The sequence below is a fragment of the Pipistrellus kuhlii genome, unplaced genomic scaffold, assembly GCF_014108245.1.
Source record: "Pipistrellus kuhlii isolate mPipKuh1 unplaced genomic scaffold, mPipKuh1.p scaffold_m20_p_5, whole genome shotgun sequence".
In the NCBI taxonomy this organism is placed as follows: Eukaryota; Metazoa; Chordata; class Mammalia; order Chiroptera; family Vespertilionidae; genus Pipistrellus; species Pipistrellus kuhlii.
Genome location: NW_023425551.1, coordinates 48,081,912 through 48,105,211, shown reverse-complemented (window position 1 = coordinate 48,105,211; position 23,300 = coordinate 48,081,912). Strand labels below are relative to the sequence as shown.

At 40.2% G+C, this 23,300-nt stretch overlaps 1 protein-coding gene across 3 annotated transcripts in view; it reads right to left on the bottom strand.

Annotated features, from left to right (window-relative positions):
- Positions 1-12,443: 12,443 nt before the first annotated feature.
- UBE3D (ubiquitin protein ligase E3D) overlaps positions 12,444-23,300 on the bottom strand; it is a 119,647-nt gene continuing 108,790 nt past the window's right edge. For all 3 annotated transcript variants that reach the window (XM_036414844.2, XM_036414842.1, XM_036414843.1), the window contains one exon: positions 12,444-12,965. In XM_036414844.2, the coding sequence (XP_036270737.1) occupies positions 12,945-12,965 (21 nt within the window). In that variant the 3' untranslated portion in view covers positions 12,444-12,944. The remainder of the gene's footprint in view (positions 12,966-23,300) is intronic.

The following is a 23,300-nucleotide window of genomic DNA, read 5'->3' as shown; positions in this document are numbered from 1 at the left end:
AAGTGTGACCTGTTAGTAAACCAGATGCCTTATCATTCCCAAACAAACCCATCATTTACCCCTGCTGCTGTTCTCCGATTGGAATGCTCTCCTACCCTCACCTCAACCCATCCACCAATAGAATTCATCCCTACTCCCTACTCAAAATCTTGAAATCCTAGCTCCTCTTGACTCTTGGAACCAGGGTTGGAATTTGGAACTATCCACCATACTGGAAGAGTTTGCACACTCACTGAGATGATTAAACAGTCTTGGCTGGCTGGAAAAGGAAAGCCCAGACCTTATTCTTTTACAGAAAATGCTCTGATTCTGTGAAGCTCATGTTGCAAAACACCTTGCCAAAAAACAGGCTTTATCAAATATAAATAGCAGAAAAATAAAAGCTTGGGAAGCCCCAACAGATCTGGTGATGCAGAACATGAGTTCGTGTGTGTGTGTGTGTGTGTGTGTGTGTGTGTGTAGTTGAGAACCTTTTCACGGGCACTTCTAATTTGAGTCCTCTTTGGCAGCCTCTTCCCAGGTGAGAAGTGCCACCAGCCAGTCTCTCCTTGCCACCTTCCACTCGGGCTTCCTGTTGCCAAATGGAACGTGCCCGGGAGCTGCAGAAATGCTGCTCTGCTCAGCCCAGATGCCAAATTGGAAGAGACACTGTTCTCTGTGAAATTAAGATAAGAGTTCAGAAGGGCCCTTCTGCTTCAAAATATGATTTTAACAATTTATTAAAGCTAACTGAAATAGTATCTCACTGTCATCCGATGGGTCTTATTACATACAGTATCTTTCTTTTGTTTTAGAACAGTTCCTGTAGCAGTATAATGAAAGTAACCTTTACTCTTTTTTTTTTCAGCTGCAAAGAGAGAACTATAAATTATTCCTTACCCTAGTTTCCTTTCAGCACATACAAAAGCCAGTGCTTGCTCTGCCCCAATAAATCAAAGCTTCAAAAAGGGCAAGGCAGCTAATCAGAGAACGCAGCTCCCACTAACTAGACAATGAAATCCTGTGTCTGTCATCTTTGGAATTAATAAGAGATAAAGTGCCACTTTATCCAAAGTTTCCAAGGCGGAGCAGGAGAGAGGACACAGAATGGATTTGTGAATAATCTGGTTATTACATTCATCTCAGGACATCAAGGCTGAATTTTCATTTGCATTTTATGGCCACCGGTGAATGTCTTCACTGCATTTCCAACAGGAGCAAAGACTTAATCATTTTACTTTTGAAAAATATTTTTTTCAAAAAGTATACATTTCTGAGCTGGGACTGATAAGAAACATGTTTCTGAGAGGAACTAAACCTTGAAGGATGTAGAAACTTTTAATAGTCAGAGAGATGCATAAACATTTTGTAAGAATGGATTGACTCAAATCGATCATGCCCTATTGATCCAACTTTCCTAAGTTTCCAATATTAATGTCCCCAACAGAGTAATTAATGAAGCCAATACTTATTGAATGCATTCTCTGCATCAGGCATTATGCTAGGTACAGGGATAAGAAGATGAATAAAACATTGGGCATGCCCTCAAGGGGTTCTCGCCCTTCAAAAGTTCAACTGTTGCTTAATTTTATTACACAAAATAAAATACAAGAATCATTTTAAATTGATCCTGAAGTTCAGTTGGGAACTTCACATGAAAGTATTGCTTCAGATCAATTTTCTCTGTAAAATAAAATCAAATGACCTAAGACATAAAGAAGACAGAGCTTTTCTAGGACAGGATATATTTGCAAAAATCCATTGGATGCAACAAACTTTCACCATAACCATGGCCACAAACTTAGTAATTAAGTATAATTACTTGAAAACTTAAACATTTAAAAAAAGGTAAATGCTTATGTTATAGTAGTTCTATAAAGTAGAATCATCAAAAACATAAATGTATTTGAAGTTCCAGCTTGAACCCAAATAGTGCTAATGTCTGGAATTTTTGGTCTTAAGTCTGTTTATATAAGGGACCAAGAGAATTCCTGGGAGAAACTCATGAAAAAAAAAAAAAGAGAGAGAGAGAGAGAGAGAGAGAGAGAGAGAGAGAGAGAGAGAGAGAGAGCGAGAGAGAGAGAGACTTCTGCACATAGGCTGGGTTCAAAAAGGCATTTTATGGTAAGGTACTCGAAATTTATCTAGCCACTAGGCTGGGATAGGAATTTCAAATTTTAAAAATTAATAAAGCAAATTTTACTAAAACCTCCATTATAATAGACACTGGGGTGCAGGGAAACACTATTGTAAGATCCAAGTTGTAAGTGTGACACAAAGTGGAGAGAGTCAACATTCTCCCTATTTCTGCACAGTACACAGTGCAACTCTGGCTTATCCAAGTTTTCAAGACTATCCCACCCTTTTGCTCCATTGGTAGCAGCTGGGAAGGAGAGGCACCACACACATATCACAAAACAGCCCCACTGAGCACATCTTAGTACCAATTGATGGTGCATAAAAAATAAAATAAAGTAAAATAAGAAGGAAATGGCAGATGCCATGGGATAGATGCTGATAAATATCAGGTCATACTTATGAGCACCTCCTAGGGCACCAGAAAAATATGATTGATTTCTGCTCATCTGACCCCATCTGTCTATTCCCCAATGCTGGAGTGAACTACCGAGACTATATAAACATGGGTCACTCAAACATTAGGTGCTAATTCATTTCAACTATACACTGAACTATTCTCTCAGAAGAAAAGTGATCATCTATCTGAAATTTAGTAACATATTCCACAACTTCTTTCCTATCTGCGCTCTTTTGGGCCGACTATTCATATTTTATATTGCTATGACCTCACAGCATAATTCTGAAATAAGTGAAAGGGGAAAAACACAGGAGAATTAAGATTATAAGGGAAGTGAAGACTCTACCTTGTTCTCCTGAGAAATAGTGACACTGAGAAACGAAAAAGGATTCCTGGTACTTTTGGAAATTATATGAAAGGTAAATTGAACTTTTGTCCAGAGTACATCCCTGTAGGATCATGGTCAGAAACTTTTGGGCTGAATTCCTTTCCTCATTTAAAGATTTTTGGGAAAGCTTTTCTGCTCTCAAGAGAGGACGTTGAAAAAGAACTCATTTTAAAAGGTCTTTGTGAAAATGCTTACAATGGGTTACCCAGTCCCATGTTAGATCAAAGCGGACTGCAAGTGGAAAAGTATGGATCCTATTGTACCTTTAATGGCCTTCAAAAAGATTTAAAAGCAGAATAGGAAAAGGCACTGCAAAGGCATTTCGTCAAGACATTCTTTGACAGTTCTGGGAATTGGAAAACCTCTTCTTGTTTTGTAATAGGTCTTCCTTTCTTCTTCTCAGCCTACCTTGTGGTCTGCCATCACATTGATTTTGATAATGCATCACTTTCTTCGTGTCCTTCCCCTGCTTAAAAATCTCAGAAAATAAATTTCATGGACAAAGGGAAGAGGAGTGGCCAGGAACAGCAAATTCATAGGATGACTATAGCTAAACGTACCATGCACGGTGTGCCAGGCACAGTTCTAAACACTGTGCATGCATGAACCCATGTAATACTCAAACCCCCTATGAGATAGATGCCATACTTTAAACTTCATTTTAAAGATGAGTTTAAGGAACTTGCTTAGATTGCACAGGTAGGCAACATTTCAAACCAGGCAGTCTGCCAGCAGAGCCCTCTCGCTCTTAACCACCACGTCTAAATCCTAGCACTTAGGAGGACCTCAAGGCACAAAAGAAAAATGTGCTTTCAGTCCATGTTGTGCTTGATCCCTGAGAAGTCAAAAGGGAAGACAAGGTTCTCTGGTTTCCTGTGCCTTTCACATTCTGATGAACACTCTTTTCTATCTTAGTCACTGTCCTGTCTCAATTCCTCCAATCTAGCAAAATGTTCTTCTCATTTTGAAATGCTATTGTTCTTCCAGCTTCTGTCTTCCTAAAGCAAAACTATCATTTAAAGCCCGCATTAAATACTGCCCCCTCTGAACAAGAACACCTTCTCTGACCACATTAACTGGAAGGGCATCTTTGGAGTCCTACAAATGTTTGGGTTATATCAGTGGTTTGGTTTCATCATTCACTGCTTGTAGGGTTCTCTTCCCAGGTGTTTTTCTCACATCCATTCTAAATTTTAATTCCATCAAAACAAGTTCTAATGACTTTCATGACTGTGTAAGGAATACAACCACCAAATGTTCCATAGGCAACCACCTTAATTTAGAGAACATCCTTGGCTTGACACACTAAATCAGAGAAACAAACACATGTATTGGAACAGACTCTTCTATAATTGCCTTGAACAGTTATCACAGGATTGGAAGTTTATATAGGAAATGAATTTTATTGATCAAGTTTTCTTTGTTTCTCCTAGTGATTTCTAACACACACTTTTCCAACTTACTGATTTCTTTAAATTAAAACATATACATATATTTCAACTTATTTTTTCTTAATATTAATAATAAAACAACATCTTCTGTCTGTGCTAGACAAGGAAGAATCTTGGCCAATTTTTCTCATCTTCTTGACAGCATTACTTCTCAGATTTTATTGAATTAAAAGGTGAAATTTTATTTCATTTGTAACCTTATCTCAAGAATTCTTAACATTTACATTAAATTTTATAATCAAATGTAACTTTGAAAAAATGTATAGTACCCTTTGTTGAGTTTTTTATTCAGAATATTTGGGGAGGAGGGAGAAGCTATGACTGAGTAACTTATTTTTCAGAAAGTATAAGTCTAATATACACCATGGAACATAAAACTAATGATGATTAATATTTTTAGGTCTGCAGTCTTTTTATTATTAAAGTATAGTTGACATGCAAGGCTATATTAGTTTCGGGTGTACAACATAGTGTTTTGACATTTATATATCTTACCATATAATCACCAACTAAATCTGGTAACCTTCTGTCACTATGAAAAGCCATCACAATATTATTATTGACTATATTCCCCTTCACCTTTTCACCCATCCCTTCAATCCCCTTCTTTTTTGGCAGTCATCAGTTTGTTCTTTGTTTCTATGAGTCTGTTTTTATTTTATTTGTTTAAAAAAAATAAATTTCACATATAAATGAAATGGAATATTTAACTTTCTTTTAAAAAAATATTTTTTATAGGAAGGGTGAGGGAGATAATTCAAAACCCAAAACCCCAGTCATGTGCCCAAACCGGGAATCGAACCACAATTTTCTGGTTCATGGGTCAACACTCAACCACTGAGCCACACTGGCCAAGCTAGTATTTGTCTTTCTCTGTCTGGCTTATATTACTTAGCATAATACCCTCCAGGTCCACCCATGTTATTGCAGATGGCTAGATTTCATTATTTTTTATTGCTGAGTAATATTCCATTTTGTGTACATATACTACATCATTTTTATCCACTCATCTATCAATGGGCTAATAATGATTAATTTTGATAGCCACCCTCCTATAAGGAGAAAGTTTCAAGTGAAGAGGCCATACAAATTAACAACCCCTAAGTCTTGATTCTGATTCTGGAAGGGAGTACAGGAATAACTGAGCCTGGCACTTCTGGTTCATTTTCCTAGAAATAGAATTCAATAGGAAGGGCTGGGGAGGGGTTGGGAAATGTTAGGGGAGGTACAGGTTAGAAAGATCTGTTTCCTATGCCCAAGCACTGGTTTCCTAAGAATCCGTGAAGTAGAGATTCCATTATTACGTGTGCACTTATAAAGTGCTTTGTTTCTTTAATTCCTTTCCCAGCTTAAGCCTGCAGAAAACCTGTCACAGTCTGGAAAGATTCTGAACAAAGGTCAACAAGTCCTATTTTTTGAGTTTATAAAAGGTTCATCCAGAAACTCCAACTAGGCATCCAAATAGGCCAATATACTTCTGCAACTATATTAAATAAAGTTGCTCACTATTGTGTTCCTGATTTCGGTCTTTTTGGTAGATGTATTGAAATTTGCAACCATTATACTAATAGAACATATAAACAAATCATGGCAATAAAAGTTTCTCTCTCTCTTTGCCTCCAATAAAATAGAGAAAAAAGTTTTAATTCATAAAGTATTAAGAGAGCAATTAAAATATTGAAAGATTTATAGAAAGAAATTAACCAGGCTGTGGACAGTTGGGAAGAAAGATGAATAATGAAAATGTAGTCATCTTATCATTAGTTTCCATTCTCACCAAAAAGGCTGTGACAAGTCACAAGTGTGTCTATGAAGAGGCAGAGCTAGGACACAAATCCTGCACTCTGTTTATTATGGCTGCAGCCAAAAGGCCCTAGAAAAGTGGGGCTCTGAAAATGAGCTTTCTAATTTACCTATAACAGGACTGAAAACAAATTGGCTTAGTCTATTCCTGAATGCAAATGGAGCCATATTGCAAAAGAACAATAGTACAGGTTAGATACTTCTAAAAAATGTTGTTTTGAGCCAAGTATTTCTCGGTCACTTTTCTTAAAACTAGAGAATACCTCTTAAAATATCTTATTTCCAGGTAACTTTCTTCCATTTTCCCTTTCTCTCCGCCCCCCCTGCCCCCCCCTCCATATTAATGGATGATGATGAGCTCTGATTCAGTAGATGAAAGCTGAACCATTCCTCAACAGGCAAACAGAGAAATTGTTATATTGTCACACTGAGTGCTCTTGAGTATTTAGGACAATTTAAGAATGTGTAGAATGCTTAGAAGAGCAATTAGTGGAAACCACCCCTCTGATGTATAGATAAATGTTAATGATTTTCTAAGTACAGACTAAGATGTAGTCATCCCTGCATTCCTGAATTACAATGAAAAGTGGGTCCCAGTTGATCTTTGTTATATACTGAGAACAAATGCTCTGGGACAACTAGGCTGGCTTTATCTGTCATGCAAAACCATCTACCCTTGTCCGCACTTTTTACTCTGGGGGCTACTGGTGGGGCTCAATTACCCACATGGTGAGTGTAAGGCAATGACATCTGAGTGTGTGGTTCCAGTCAGGTTTTCTGCAATCAATGAAACCAAACAAGCTTTGCTAATACTGGTGTATCTTTGTTTAGTCAAGCTACTTTTAGCAAACTGATGTAAGGTTGTGCCAAAACCGGTTTGGCTCAGTGGATAGAGCGTTGGCCTGCTGACTGAAAGGCCCCAGGTTTGATTCCGGTTAAGGGCATGTACCTGGGTTGCGGGCACAACCCCAGTAGGGGGTGTGCAGGAGGCAGCTGATCCATGTTTCTCTCACATCAATGTTTCTAACTTTATCCCTCTCCCTTCTTCTCTGTAAAAAAAACAATAAAATATATATTAAAAAAATGATGTAAGGGTTGTGACTTCTACTCAATATGTTGGCATTTAGTAATGTATTTCCCTAGTACTCTGGAGTTGAAATATTGTGACCATGTATGATACCATGACTATACATCTACTTTAAGCTCAACTTGGGCTTCTTGTCTGAAACAGCACACCTCCCTTTACCCAGCTTTTTCCTATTGTACTTATTATTTTCATAAATTATATTATGATGTAACATAGTATTTTATAATAAAATACATATTTCTGTTTGTGCCCTCCCCATGAGAAATGTAAGCTCCATGAGGGGAGGCACTTTGTTTTATTGGTCCTATCTGCAGGGATCATAACTATCCCTGGCATGTGGTAGTTCTTCCAAAAAATACACATTAAGTAACAAAGGTTAAGGAATCGGTTTGCCAAAATAAATAGCCAATAGAAGTTTTCAACTGGATCTATGTACTTCAATTATACTATGTGAAAATAGGATCACAGGACCACTTATTTAAGTGACATAGTGAGTTAATAAATAAGTAATCACATATTTAATTGGATTTAAGTTTTCAGAGATATAAAAAAATGGATTTGGTGGAGTTTTGCTATGCCTCTCATTCTTGATAGCCTCTAATGTTACATCCAAATTCTGTGTTACCATTATCTAGGAGTATTACTGAATAGATTCTGGAATTACATTCACAAAACACAGAAAGTTAATGTAGAATGGCCTCCAAGGGCCAACATTGATTGCACTGCCTGTTTATTCTCTCTAGCCTTTCTAATGTGGTTTAACTAAAGTTAGATATTTTTAATGCTGGATACCTCTGTCTCCACCTCACTCTCTCAGTGAAGGAAGGCAGAGAGAAAGAGAGAGAGCGAGAGCAATTTTCTCTTTACTCAAGCAAAAAAAAAAAATGAAAGGGTTCCATTCCCCTCTTTCCCCGTTCCCTGTGGCCATTAAGTAGACCCTCACGCGTTCAGAGAGGTTACCCTCATGTATTCCCTCTACCCAGTGATTAGATTCTAGATGTTAACAGCTCACTCTGAGACTGGCTCAGAGCCACAGAGGCCTGCTGAGCTTGAGGACCTCACCATGACAAGATTCCATGATACATACAATTTCACACACGGTAACTGCATTCTGTAGTCAGAAATCTGTGTTCTGTGTATGTGAACTCCTCCTACTCCTGACCCTTCCTTAGAGCTTCTCACAGCCATTCCATCTGTGCCATCAGAAAGTAGCTGGACTGCCTGGCTAGTGTGGCTCCGTGGTTGAGAGTCAACCCATGCACCAAGAGGCTGCTAGTTTGATCCCTGGTTCAGGTACATGCCTGGGTTGTGGGCTCAGTTCCCTATAGGGGGTGTCTGCAGGAGGCAGCAGATAATGTAGATGTTTCTCTCTCTCTCTCCCAAACCAATAAAAATATACTTAAAAAAAAAAAAAAAGAGCTGGACTCAACTCTCATTGGCTTATTCTTCCTAAGACCTCAGACCGAGCTAAGGGGATCAAACTGCATTAGACTAACTTGACTTAGACAAGGTTAGGGAATTAGAATATTCTTCTAGTTGGGCTGAGTGGTAGAGTTATCTTTTGAATCCTGAGCACTTTCACCATTTAAAGTGTAGGCAAATATTAGCAGAAACTGGTTTGGCTCAATGGATAGAGCGTCAGCTTGGGGACTGAAAGGTCCCAGGTTTGATTCCGGTCAAGGGCATGTACCTTGGTTGCAGGCATATCCCCAGTGGGGGGTGTGCAAGAGGCAGCTGATCCACTCTCTCTCATCGATGTTTCTAACTATCCCTCTCTCTTCCTCTCTGTACAAAATCAATAAAACATATTAAGAAAATAAATAAAGTGTAGGCAAATATTATGACATCTTTCTTTTCTAGAGAGTAAAACTATTTCAGAATAATATTGTGTTTTATGCACTGGCTGAAATAAATTCATCTAATTTATTCCAGTCTCCATCATTAGATCAATACAAACTGAACTCTTAAAAAATATTCACACGCAAAGGTATTCATCAGCATTCATTTGTGACAGCAATAGTATACTTAACCCTGGCCACATGCTAGAAAATGTCTCAGATTTTGTAATGGTTGCACCATTGGCAATATACAACTATAGAAAATTGTAGGGGAAGAAAATTTTATATTTTTCCCTACTAGGCTCTTTGGCTATCCCAACAATTAAAATAATGTAAGATATTAACAACAATAAAAAAAAACCCCACAAACATTTAAATTTATATGTATGGGAGCTCATAGAAATATGAGACTCAAAGCCAGGTTTTTATTTATACCTTTTATCGGTAGACAAAGAAACAATGCATCTGTGAAGAACTGACAAGACAAAGTGTTTGTGCTTGGGATAGTAAATTAGACAAAAAGCCAACAAGGTTTGTTTATGCAGGTCTTTTGGTCCAGAATTCCCTATTTCTGTGATAAGGATGTCTTTCTACCTCCTGGTACAGGGAGCGGACCTTTCGCATGGGAGATTTGTTTCAGGAGAACAAAGGAAGGTCAGAATGTCCTTCTGGCACTGCCCACTTCTTAAGTAACCTTAATTCAAAACAGAAATATGCCAAATGGCTTATTGTTACTGGACTGTGCGCATCAAAGCCCAATAAGGCACAAACAGGAGTTTGCAGCAAAGAAAGTGAGGGTTTATTTGTAGGAAGTGGCCCAAGTTGGAGCCAGGTGAGCTAACGCTCAAAGACCTGGCCTCCAAAGGATGGGTGATGAGTCCTCATTGACCATGGTGACTGAGGGAGTGAGGGTAGTGGTCATTACGGACTGGTCAAGGCTGGGGTAGGGGGTAGTTGATTCAGTGCATTTGGTCCTGTTGTCAGCCATGGCATCACCATGATTTCATTGCTTTTCTGGGTCTGGAGCTGAAACACAACTGAGGCCTACATGTTCTCTCTAGTTTGACTGAAACTCTGTCTCTGAGGAAAACAGACCAGAGGCTTCCTTTCTAAGAAGGCTTAATGATTTAGGAGGTGGTCCTGCAAGGGAGGAGGCAGGTGAGACAGGGGAAGGTGCTGGGATGAGGCCAGTTTGGATCAGAAGGAGAGAAAGGAGAAAAGGTCATGTTAAAAAAAATGAAATTCCACTAGCTCATAGCCTTCCCTGAACCCCATCAGTCAACAAGTCTTGTTTCTCAGACATATCTGCTACAGCAGTGGTTCTCAACTGGGTAGATTTCGCCGCACAGGGTAATGTCTGCAGACACTTTTTGTTGTCACAGCTTGGGGGGGGGGCTACTGGCATCTGGTGAGCTGCTGCTAAACATCCTCCAGTGCACTGAAGGGGTCTCGGATGTCACCCCAAAATATGCCACAAGCATTAATTGGCATAACATTATTGTGAGCTAAAGAACTAAGAACCAGCAGAAGCAGGGAAAGCTTTTTACCTCCTATAACAGCCAAAAAACAAAGTGTGAATTTCCCCTTTTCTAAAGAATACTTACATTTATACAGGAAATTTCCATTTGTTAAGACCACTCTGCACCAGGAAGAGAGCTACTTCTGGAGACAACTCTCATCACCTGAGATACTCTCACCTGCACCAGAAGACAACCCTTAGAAACCACATATTTCCTCCTCTAGCGTTCCTATGACTTGCTTCTCCCTGTGTAGGAGCTCAAACCTCCTTTTTCTTTGTTTAGCCTATGATGGTATATAAACCTGAATCCTCTAGCCACTTCCTAGAGCCTCATTTCTTTTGAAATTCCTGTGCAGATGTATGTAATTAAACTTTCTTTTTCTGTTAATTTGTCTTTTTATGAGTTTGAGTTGTAAGGTCCAGCCATGGAACCTAGGAGGGTATAGGGTAAAGAAATTTTCTTCCCAACAGCACAGGACAGTCTCCCACAACAAAGAATTATCTGACCCATTAACCAATGAGTTTATATGCATGCTAGAGGCCTGGTGCACTGGGGGGAAGGGGTGTGCTCGAGCCCTGCCTGTGCTTTCTCACAGTCTGGGACCCTTTGCTCCTTACTGCCTGCCTGCTTGCTGCTCCTTGCCCCACTCACAGCTCCTTAGTGCTGCCGCTGAGGCAGAAGAGGCTCCTGTCACTCAGGCTGTGCTCCCCAGCTGTAAGCCCAGCTTCTGGCCTTGCAGTGCTCCCCCTGTGGGAGTGCACGGAATACCAGGGGGCAGTTCCTGCATTGAGCGTCTACCCTCTGGTTGTCAGTGCACATCATAGTGACCAGTCGTTCCACTGTTTGGTCTATCTGCATATTAGCCTTTTATTGTATTATGTAAGATATGCATAACCCATGAACACAGACAATAGTGCAGTGAAGGCCTGGTAGGTGGGGAGGAGGGATGGGGACTGGGAGGGAGTGGGTCAATGGCGGGGGTGGTGGGAATAGGACATCTGTAATACTTTCAATAATAAAGATAAAAATTTTTAAAAGAAAGCAACACTAAAATAAATACTAAATAAATAAATAAGTAAGTAAAAGAATTATCTGGTCCAAAATGTAACTAGAGCTCAGGTTGAGAAACCTTGCTCTCTACCAACAGGACAGAGAGCAATCTAAAGCATAAAAAGTCAGCATGGGGTTCGGGAGCTTAGTAGCATAAGGGAAGCCAAACAAATTCTCCTTCGTGGCTGGGCGTCTTGGACATATTACTAAGAACTTCAGTGTTTCAAACTGTGCTTAATAAAATGACTCCACGAGATTAAACTGATGAGTTTTATTCCTGTCAGTCCACCAGTTATGGATTTGAGTGCTAGACCACTGCTTTCTGGCAGGACACGTGTTTTGGTTAAACTACTAGGAAGAAGAAGTCATGAAAGTTTCACCAAGCCACAGTGCCAGGAACCCATGTGTTGTTAGGAAATTAGGGGATAGAAATCAGGGTTTTAAAATAAAAGGTACTGGTGGTCTGTGGGCTAGGATTAAGGCTAAGAGGCTCCATAAGCAGCAAGTACAGCTGCAGAGCCAGAGACCATCCCCCTGAAGGGGGAGTAGGAGAGGAGGAGCTGCCTGGCTCTGGTCCAGGCTTCTGGTGAGAATAGGCAAGTCTCCAACCTTGGCTGTGAACTCAGGAGCTGGCTGTGCTCACTCCATCCTTCTCATGCAATGACCTCTTCACCACCTGCTTGGGCACACAAGGATTTTGACAACTCTGTACCAGGATGCCAGTGAGGTCTATATACTGATTTGCAATAGTATTGGTAAAGGAAATAAAGAACAAAGAGAATACAGGCAGGTTTGCATAAGTGGGAAAACCTTTAATCTGATAATCATTTATTCAATAAACATTTATTTATTAAGCCTCTCCTCTAAATAAGGTATGCAGAATTCGATATTTTCTTTTTAAAAAAATTGTTTTAAATGAACCTGAGAAGTTCTTTGAAAGTTTATTTCCAAAGATTTATGGCAGTTAACACAATTCCGGCAGCGGAGTCCCTCTGCATTCCACTCTGGACAGACGGGTCTCCGCTCGCTCGCAGGCTTCCTGGAGGTCTGACACAGCACTCACTTGAATAGTCTGTGGCAATAGAGACTGAACTTGTACACTTATCTCAACCTGGTACGGTGACTTCCTTCACCAGCTTGGTCTTTCACAGCTTTGCAGTTTAGAGAATATTTGCAGGTAACACTCAGACTCCGCTGCAGAGCTCTGGCTCGGTCTGTAATCATTGCTCACCAGGCGGACTGCCGGCCTCCATGTGCTCCATGCTGTGCAGAGGAAGCTTCGGCTCCCACGGTTACATCTTCAGAAAGGCCACCTGGAAAAGGAAGAAAGCCCCCCAGTGCTTTACTTATCTAACATGATGACACGGCTCATGCACATCAAATCAGAACAGGTGAGTATGGTCAATAAGGATGCATGTGATCTAAAAAGATTCTTTGGCCAGAGATTACCATTTTATAGAAGGAGCCAATTAGTCCTTCTAAAATGAATCATAGAGTAATTGAAATGATTCACACACACTTTAAAAAAAAATAAACAAAAGTTTTAATTGACACTAAAGTTGTGTTGCTGTGAAGTAACCCAGTTCTCTTTCCCATTGGTTCAAATAGCTGCTCAGACCTCCCATTAGCAGAATTCTGAGTCCTGCAGATCCTTGGGCAAGTCCAACTCCTTGTCACTCTCGGCGATTATGCCAGCTTCTCCTCAGGTCGTGCCAATGCTTTTAACCACACTCAATCATATTTATGGTGCCTGTCAGCAGCAATCAATCCTAAAACCCAACACTTTTAAATGTTTTAATTCATACAGGCCTACGCACAAAACATGTTCAGACTATTTAATAAGGCCCAGATCAAGTGCATCTAATTTCACAATCATCCTATATGATAAGACAGGAATATGCTAATTATCTGTTACACTGTGAGGCTTTAGGACCGGACCACCTAACGACCAGATCATGGATCTGCAGGAGGGTAGGGCAGCGAACTACAAGCAGGCAGTGGAGAGCTACAGGAGGGGGCAGGGCAGCAAGCTATGAGGGGGTCAGGGGGAGCTACAGGAGGGCTGCAGAGAGCCACTGGTGCACAGATATGTGCGTAGGGCTACTAGTTTTAAATAACAGAGAAACCATCATAACGTCAATCAGAAATGTTTTAGAAAAGTTTTGGTTCAGGACTGTGCCAATATCAGGCAGAGTTGGGATGTAGTTCAGAGATAAAGACCAGGAAGTATGGGAGGGTTGAGAAGGTCAACCTAGGCCTTTCTGAGGGGAAAGACTAGGCAACAGAAGTAACAGCATTCCACTCTTAGTGGTTCTTACTAGTAAGTCCCCGAACACAGTCAAAGGAGGCCTGCATTTAATGACCCTTGTTAAGGTGGAAGGGAAAAGAATCATGCAGGGCAGAAAGCATCTGCTTTATGTTAAGCAATTCAGAAGGATGTTCCTCTTCAAGCAGTGCTGGTAAGGAAGGAACCTGCTGAGTTTCCATATCAACTTCCTGCTGAGTCTCTATATCAAGTTTTGCAATGAGAACACCAAAGTTGTTCTCAAAGGAGCTGGCGAAGAAGAAAGGTTAAGATTCCTAAACAAAATGTGAACACGAACAGCTGTTAGAAACCTCAATGGCTTACTGTGAAAATTAAATGAGGTAATAGTTATGAAAATGTATGTGTTTCTCTCTGGCCTCTCAGATGATATCTGGTATTAGGAGTCCATAAACATCTTAGATGAGAAGGGGCTGTTCAAGAGAGACCTCCTAGGAACCTCAGGGAATGATCACAGAATTATAGAAGGGAATTTAGGGGCTGTTTGTTGGAGACCGGGTGTAAGCTGACATGGACCTTGCACCCAGAAGGACTAGCAAAGCTGGTCCCCTACCCACACAGTTTTCCCAGACTTGTTTGGATGGTGGTTATCAGTAGAATGAGAGCAACCTTTCATGGCTTACCAAGGAGTCTATAGCTACTGAGATTTGCTGTACTGAGAATCTGCCTGATTTGCTGTACTGAGAATTTGTCCTTCTGCTCTGTCTCTTCCTTAGAGGTTAAGAAGAACAAAGAATAGATTCCTCTTGACAGACCTCCTATTCAGTGTTTTGTATATAAAAAGCATTACGCAGTTAACAAAGTTGCTGCAGTCTCTCAATGACCTATAGTCCTCTCCATCACACTTTCCTGTCTTTCTTTCTTTTCTCAATTCCACCTCCCTACCTCAGCCCAGTTCAACCGTCTGACTTCTGGCTTGCTGTCTATAATGTGCCTACAATAAGTTTACAAAGACCTTCCAAAAGAAGACAATGCCAGAAAGATGAGGAATGAAACTAGTTATTTCATTTAAAAAACATATATATATTTTATTGATTTTTTACAGAGAGGAAGGGAGAGGGATAGAGAGCTAGAAACATCCATGAGAGAGAAGCATCAACCAGCCGCCTCTTGCACACCCCCCACTGGGGATGTGCCCGCAACCCAAGCACATGCCCCCGACCGGAATCGAACCTGGGACCCCTCAGTCCGCAGGCCAATGTTCTATCCACTGAGTCAAACCGGTTTCGGCTAGTTATTTCATTTTTAATTCTGAAAATTGCTGAAGTATTCTAACCAGGAACTACTCAGAATAACAATGACACTGACATATCTATATCTATATCTATATCTATATCTATATCTATATCTATATCTATATCTATATCTATATCTATATCTATCTATCTATCTATCTATCTATCTATCTATCTATCTATCTATCTATCTATCTATACATACATATATAAAAGGCTAAGTGACCCCGTCTCTCTGTCCATCCAATCAACCGACCTACCGGCAGCTACATATGACGTGCACTGGCAATTTATTTATTTTTTAATATATTTTATTTTATTTTTTTTACAGAGAAGAAGGAAGAGGGATAGAGAGTTAGAAACATCGATGAGAGAGAAACATCAATCAGCTGCCTCCTGCACACCCCCCACTGGAGAAGTGCCCGCAACCAATGTACAAGCCCTTAACCGGAATCGAACTGGGGACCTTTCAGTCCGCAGGATGAAGCTCTATCCACCGAGCCAAACAGGTATCGGCTGCACTGGCAATTTAAAAATAATGTTGACCCATGCATGAGCGACACTTATAAAGCTCTCGTTGGTACCAATTGCACACGTGTTTCAATCTGTCATTGTCGGTCGTGAATTTGGTTGACACTTCTATTATAGAGAAGGGGCAAATAGCAGTATTAAATATTTCTTCTAAATAATTTCCTTTCAATGTGCATGAATCTGTGCAGTGGGGCACTACTGTGTTTCCTCGAAAATAAGACATCCTCCGAAAATAAGACCTACTTACAGGTTTCCTTCTGAGTGAAATATAAGGCATCCCTCTGAAAATAAGGTCCCCCCCTAGGCTAAACATGAGAGATTTGGTCCACTGATTCTGAAAGAAATGGAGTCACAAGAAATTCACCAGGAAATTCAGGAACTGGATTGTTATGATGATGTTCCAGAAGATGATGACATGATTGTCATTGAATAAATGAGTAAATTCTTGATACTGTAGGATTCACAGTTTGTCTGGTTTGTGTTGACAACTACCGTATTACCATACCGTATACAGGTAATAAATTTCTTTTATTTTCATTTAACAATAAATGTGTACCATATTCTTCTTCATGGAAAAATAAGACATCCCCTGAAAACAAGCCTAGAACATCTTTGGAAGCAAAAATTAATATAAGACACTGTCTTATTTTTGGGGAAACATAAAAGTAGTTAAGGACTTTAGCTCTGAAATCACACAGACCAGTGCTTCTCAATGTTAGGTGATTTTGTCTGCCAGGTGACACATGTCAAGGTCTAAACATATTTTTGATTGTCACAACTTATGGGATGCCAAGTACATTCTGCATTTTTTGCAGGACACAATAACAAGAATTTGCAATCATCCCTGAGAACAGATAATGTACAACGCATTTTACTGTCTTTTTATTTAAAACATCGTGGGTTATCATTTCAAATGATGATTTTGTGTTCCTAGCTTTTAACCATGACAGGAAAAGTTGCTTTCCCTGACTGCCATTTATTTTAAGAGAGGCTAATTTTACTTGTTCCATGACACTGAGAAAAATCTCTATATTTCACTTTCTTTTTTTTTTTTTGTTCCCTAAAGCAAAGTTTTAAAGCTTTTCGGAGGATATCAGTACAGTTACAGCTTCAGGCCGCATTGTTACATTCCTAAAATATACAGTTACAAAAGTATAAGTCATTGTTAAAAACATGGGAGGACAGGACTCTTTCATGTTGGCTGTGAGGTCTGACCCCGCCGTGTTCCCTGAATTTGGACCCTTGGGAATGGAAAGGATGAGAGAGTGGAGACATCTAAATAAAGGTCTCTGCTTTGAGTCACCATCTACAAACCATCTTCTTAAACCACAACAGACAGGGCCAGGCTGATGGAACAGCTGACCAAATGTTAAGTTTAGAATGCTTCAATACGTGTATGTTAAACACTTTTTGATGCTCTCTTATCTTCGTTAACAAATGTATATGATGAAATTCTACTCCTCAGCACAGATTTAGAATTTCAATCAATAGAAAGGTATGCTGTCAAGGCAGGCTGCAGGAGATAAAATTAGCCTTTTATAAAAAGCTACATAACCATTTTAGGGTGTGCTAAATAAGACAGATATAATTGTGAAATACTGGAAAATGTGAGCTTCGTAATAATTACAGACCCTAGAAAAGACTCTTTAGAATACATAGCATAACCACAGACAACTGTTCCTCTTAACGGGTATTATAGACTTAAAAAAGTAGGTATTTAAAATGATGCTTTAAATACGTATTGTTGCCTAAGCATGGCTCATGTTCAGTTATTTCTGCCATAGGAAAAGAGAGTGTGCACTTTATATTATAAACTAAAGTTTCTAGGATCAAACTTCATTTACAAAATACAGTTAATATGAAAATACAAATTAGTTTCAACCTTTACCTTGTATCTAAGCCATGGATACACTGTGATTATTCACATGAAAATAAATCACGTAGATAAAAATATAAAAATAAGATAATTTTGTTAAGCATTTATAAATTTGGCATCTTAAGTAACATTGGGATTAAGCTATTTTGACTCACTAACTCAGGCCCATGCTGACGACACCTGCACTGAACTTTCTGAGTTGGATAAACAATGTAAGATATTGCTTTCTCGGGCAGGCAGACTGGCTTCACTCACTCAGTTCACCCAAGGTCAATACCTTCTACATGCCGGTGGCTGTCCCATCACAGAGCACACTGAGAAAGAAGGCTTTCCTTCAAGGTGCTAACATACAAGTGGGGAGGCAGTCCAGTAAAGAGATGATTCTAATTAGATGCCACAAGTTTAAGATGCCTTTTGCCTGCTGGCAGGAAAAAGACTGACCTTGAGTTATGAAAGGAAGTGAGATTTCAGAGCCAGTATCCTGAAAAATAAAAAATAATTATGGCTCTATTACTACTACTACTAATAATACTGTTCTGGCAAGGAAAGACAATAAAACAGGGTGGCATGTACTTTTTCCCAGCAAGTGAGGCTGCTGTGCTAAATGAATTAGCTGCAAACAGGAAGGGAGGAACCAAATATGTGAGAAGCAATACAGCGAGGGAGAAACTCCCCTCCCTCTAAACTGACAGTTATGTGCATACTTAACCGCAGACAGAAAAGAGGCACAAAGAGACCATCAGTGTAGCTCCCTCCCCCTCTCAGGTCCCCGACTCCAGAGTTCCTGCCTGAGTCCTGTAAGAGCCTTCAGGAAGCAGGAGAGGAAGAAGTAAGGTGGCTGACTACAAATTAATTTCAACCTTTACCTTGTACTTAAGCCATGGATGCACCGTGATGATTCACGTGTAAATAAAACGCCTGTTGATTTTCATCTTCCTGGGAACCAGCTAAATTAAGCACAATTATGTTTGCTAGTGGACATCCAGGTCAAAAGCCAGCAGTGGGACAAGAGCCAGCAGAGAGATGTGTGTGTGTGTGTGGGGGAGAAAGATAAGAGGATGGAGCCTCTTTAACTCTTAACGGGGCTGAAAATGTGGAAAAATGCCACCGTGACTGGGTCTTGATCCTATTCTTCAACAAAGCATTTAAGTTCTGGACCAATGGTTCTCAACTTTTCTAATGCCGCGACCCTTTAATACAGTTCCTCATGTTGTGGTGACCCCCAACCATAAAATTATTTTTGTTGCTACTTCATAACTGTAATTTATGGTTCTTGACCCACAAGTTAAGAACTGCTAGCAGGGTCACCTAAGACCTTCAGAAAACAGATATTTACATTACGATTCATTAACAGTAGCAAAATTACAGTTACGAAGTAGCAACGAAAATAATTTTATGGCTGGGGGTCACCACAACATGAGGAGCTGTATTGAAGGGCCGCAGCATTAAAAAGGTTGAAAACCACTAGACATAAGCTTCTCATCACTTCTTTCAGCATAAATGGATCATGGAAAGGAATGTGGGCGCTGGATGGTGCTGTTTTAGTGGTGAATGGGCAGGCCTGGTGCAATCACTGAAACTCCCAAGAGCATGGAGCAAACCCAGTAACTTTGCTAATGGCGGCAAGCCCGCGGGATGAATGTTTATACGACATCCGTCCTTAGGTGTTACATAAAAATACACTGCCTCAAGCACAACACATACTTGTTAAAGGAAATAATTGTATTTATGAATGAGTGTTAAAACGCATACTATCATACAGTGCTACCACAATAAATACACTGTCACTCATAAATCAAAGTGTCCTTTTGATTCCTCATTCCCATGGAAGGTCTTCATGGGGGAGCTTGGCAGAGAGAACGGCAACACCACAGCTCAGGACCAGAAAGGTGTCCTGAAAATCAGCACGGCCCGGCCTTGCTGGCGAGGAGGTTCACTCAGAAATAGACTCACCAGAGTTCAGAAATGAAGAGGTGTTTTCCTACAGTATCAACTGATAAACAATATTCCAAGGAAGCTTCACTTATCTATCTTAAGGTTGGGAACCACGGATGCTGAAGAAGACATGTTTGGGATCTCAGTGCAATCTGAGAGTCCAGGAGGGGACACGAACCCATAGCTTTCCATAGCAGATGCATGACTTTTGTCATCTAAACAGATTTATCTCACTGATATTTTTAAATTCCTATTTTAGTTGCAAATGGTAATTCTTCTAACAGAGACATAACCAAGGAAGACTCTTGCTTCATTCAGATAAAGACTTTCTTTCTGCTTCCTTGTCACGGAGGGAGGAGGGACTAGCTGGTGAGGTTGTGGCTGTGAATCCCAGTTGGCAGTGGGGGAAGTGCCATGAAAACATTACACAGGCAGCAAGGAGAGGCTGTAATGAGTGGTCCAGAGCCAGGACTATTCAGTGTGTGAGTGAAGAGCTCTGTTAGCCAGGAAGAACAGCAAAGGTGATCAACCACACTTTTTTTTTTTTTTTTTAATATTTTATTGATTTTGTACAGAGAGGAAGGGAGAGAGAGAATTAGAAACATCGATGAGTGAGAGTCATCGATCAGCCTCTTGCATACCCCCCACTGGGGATATGCCCGCAACCACGGTACATGCCCTTGACCGGAATCGAACCCAGGACCCTTCAGTCCCCAAGCTGAGGCTCTATCCATTGAGCAAACCGGTTTCGGCTCAACCACACTTTTTAGGCAAAAGGGTGAAGGAAGGTCACAGCTGTGCCTGCCAACTGTCCCAGACAATTTTATCTCATACCTGAATAGACTAACTTCTGCTGGTTGATATTCAACAAGTTCTTTACTGCAATGATTACAACTTAGAGAAACACTTACTGTGAAATCGAGACTTATTGGCTTACAGAAATGAAGATTTGTATTGTTCACTGTATTTTGTTGGTTATAAATGATTTATGAATATATGAATTATAGACAAAATTAGAAAACACAGAAAAGCACATAAGAAAGAAAAAGAAAAACGTAGAAACTCCATTACTGAGAAATAACAACTCAATATTTTGGGTGTACCTTTCTAGACTTTTACTTTCTATGTATAACTGAACATTTCTATAGATGCTGTTCTGTAATGTATAGCTTCTTGTTAACCTAATAATATGTTGGGATAATCTTCCCGTGACAATGAATATTCTTCTATGAATTTTTAATGGAAAGCAAATTTAAGGTTTTGGGGGGTGTTGATCGTTGGGTCCAAAGCACATGCTAGTGCAATCTAGCCTAGTGGTTTTCCTGGACATTTCCTGCTATGTCACTGCATCACCTGGGAATCTGTTAGGCAAATCCTTGTGCCTGCTCTAGCCCTGCTCAATCAGAAACTCTAGGGGTGGAGCCCAGCAACTAGTGTTTTAAAAGATCCCTTAGGTCAGTGGTTGGCAACTCATTAGTCAACAGAACCAAATATCAACAGTATAACGATTGAAATTTCTTTTGAGAGCCAAGTTTTTAAACTTAAACTTTTTCTAACACCACTTCTTCAAAACAGACTCACCCAGGCCGTGGCATTTTGTGGAAGAGCCACACCCAAGGGGCCAAAGAGCGGCAGCATGTGGCTCGCGAGCCACGGTTTGCCTACCACTGCCTTAGGCGACTTTATTTCATGCTAGAGTTTGAGAGCCAACCATTTGATAGAGCTGAGCAAACTTAGAGAAGGTAACTGACTTATTTACAGTAACACAGCTGGTAAGAAGAGAGGCTTAACCGCAACCGTAGGCCTTCTAACTCCTAATCAGCGATTTGATTTTCTAGACCAGGGCAAACCGAAGACAGTGGCCCAGAAAGAAACAAATGATCTCCAGCCCTGTTTCCTGATATTGACCAAGGAGGCTGAGCCCAGCCTCTACCAAGGGAGAGCTGAGTCCTCTTTGTTAGTTATCTAGAGACTGAAGGGGCCAGAGAGCACACTGACCTATAGTGCAGAGTTAGTCTGTGAAAAATTAAGTGAATGAATGTTGTTTGGGTAAGGGGCTGGGAAGGGTGGAGACAGGAAGGAGATAAGTCCTGATGTGGTTTTCTTTTCTTAACTTCATATGTGTTTTCCTAGCACAATTCTTTGATTAATTCTGGTAAAGAAAGCTGTCATTAATTTGACCTCAAAATAAGGCTTCCATGATGGCACCAAAAGCTGGCAAAGAAACCAAACCTTCTAAACATTGCTTGGGGGAGTATAAAATGGTTTAGATATTTTAGGAAACTGTTTGGCAATTCCAGTCTTGGACATTTATTCCAGAAGTGAAATCTTTATGTTCACAGGAATACCTGCACACAAATGTTCATGGCAGCATTATTTTAAAAGCCAAAAACTGGAATCAGCCCAGGTGAGCAGTTAAACAGTGGTACATCCATACCATAGGATACTATTCTGTAATAACCGGCAGCAAAGTGTTGATACGTGCAGCAACTTGGAAGCATCTCCAGGGAAGCAGGCTAAGTTTACAAAGCAGTCCCAAAAGGTCCCATAGGGCATAATTCCATTTATGTGACATTTGTGAAATGACTAAACTCCCCAAGTGGAGGACAAAGTAGTGGCTGCCAAGGGTGAGGGGCGGAGGAGAGGGAGAGGGTGTGGTTATAAAAGGGCACCTGGAGGGGTCCTCGTACGGATGGAACTGGTAGTGTCTTGATTGCGGTGGGAGAAACACAAACATGCACAGGCGATACAATCTCAGAACTTCACACTCTCGTGCACACACACACACACACACACACAAATAAGTATAAGTAAAAAAAAAACCAGGAAATGTGAGTGAGGTGGGAGGCACTGTACCATGTCAATACCCTGGCTATGATATTGTACTTTAGTTCCGCAAAAATGTTACCACTAGGAGAAACTAGGCAAAGTAGACAAGGGATGTTTTGTGTTATTTCTCATAATCACAAGCAAATATACAACTATGTCAATAAAAATTTCAACTAAAAACCATGCCGTAATACTTGGCAAATGATCTTGTCTAGCTTACTTCAATCCAATTATCTCTAGATGTAGCTTTGAGATGCATTCTTTTTAAAAATGTCCCTGTATTGTTGAAAGTATTACAGATGTCCCCTCTTTTTATTCCCCATTGACCCTCTCCTTCCTGCACCGCCCCTCCTTGGCCTTCACCACACTACTGACTGTGTCCATGGGCGAGGCATATATGCAAATAAACTCCCCGGTTAATCTCTCCCCACTCCTCCTGAACTCCGCTTAAGTCTTGCTCACGTTGACATTCTGGTCAACATATCACTGAGATCCCACCTCCCTCAGTGGGATGATCTGAGTAAGCCAGTAAGTTATTTTTTGGACTGAGCCCTGAAGCAGGCGGCTATACTGAGAAAGCCCCATTTTATTTACCAGGGGTAGGGCTAACAGCATGGCATTAAACATGCAGGTTACACACAACAGCACCTAACTCTTGGGTTTTACATGAGTACTTATTCTAAATAGCCTGCTAGGCATACCTTTTTTGCTTTTTTATTGTCATGAAGTAAATAATGAGGAAAGATTCTGGCTTTTTAAGAAAACGAAATGCCATGGACAAATTTCCAGACACATACATAATAGGGACTCAATAAGTATTTTTTCAGACTGAATACATTAGACTAAAACTATAATTTTAATTTTGAAAGTCTATTACCATATAAAAGACTTGGGGGAACAGGAAAAAAGAGAAAAAAGA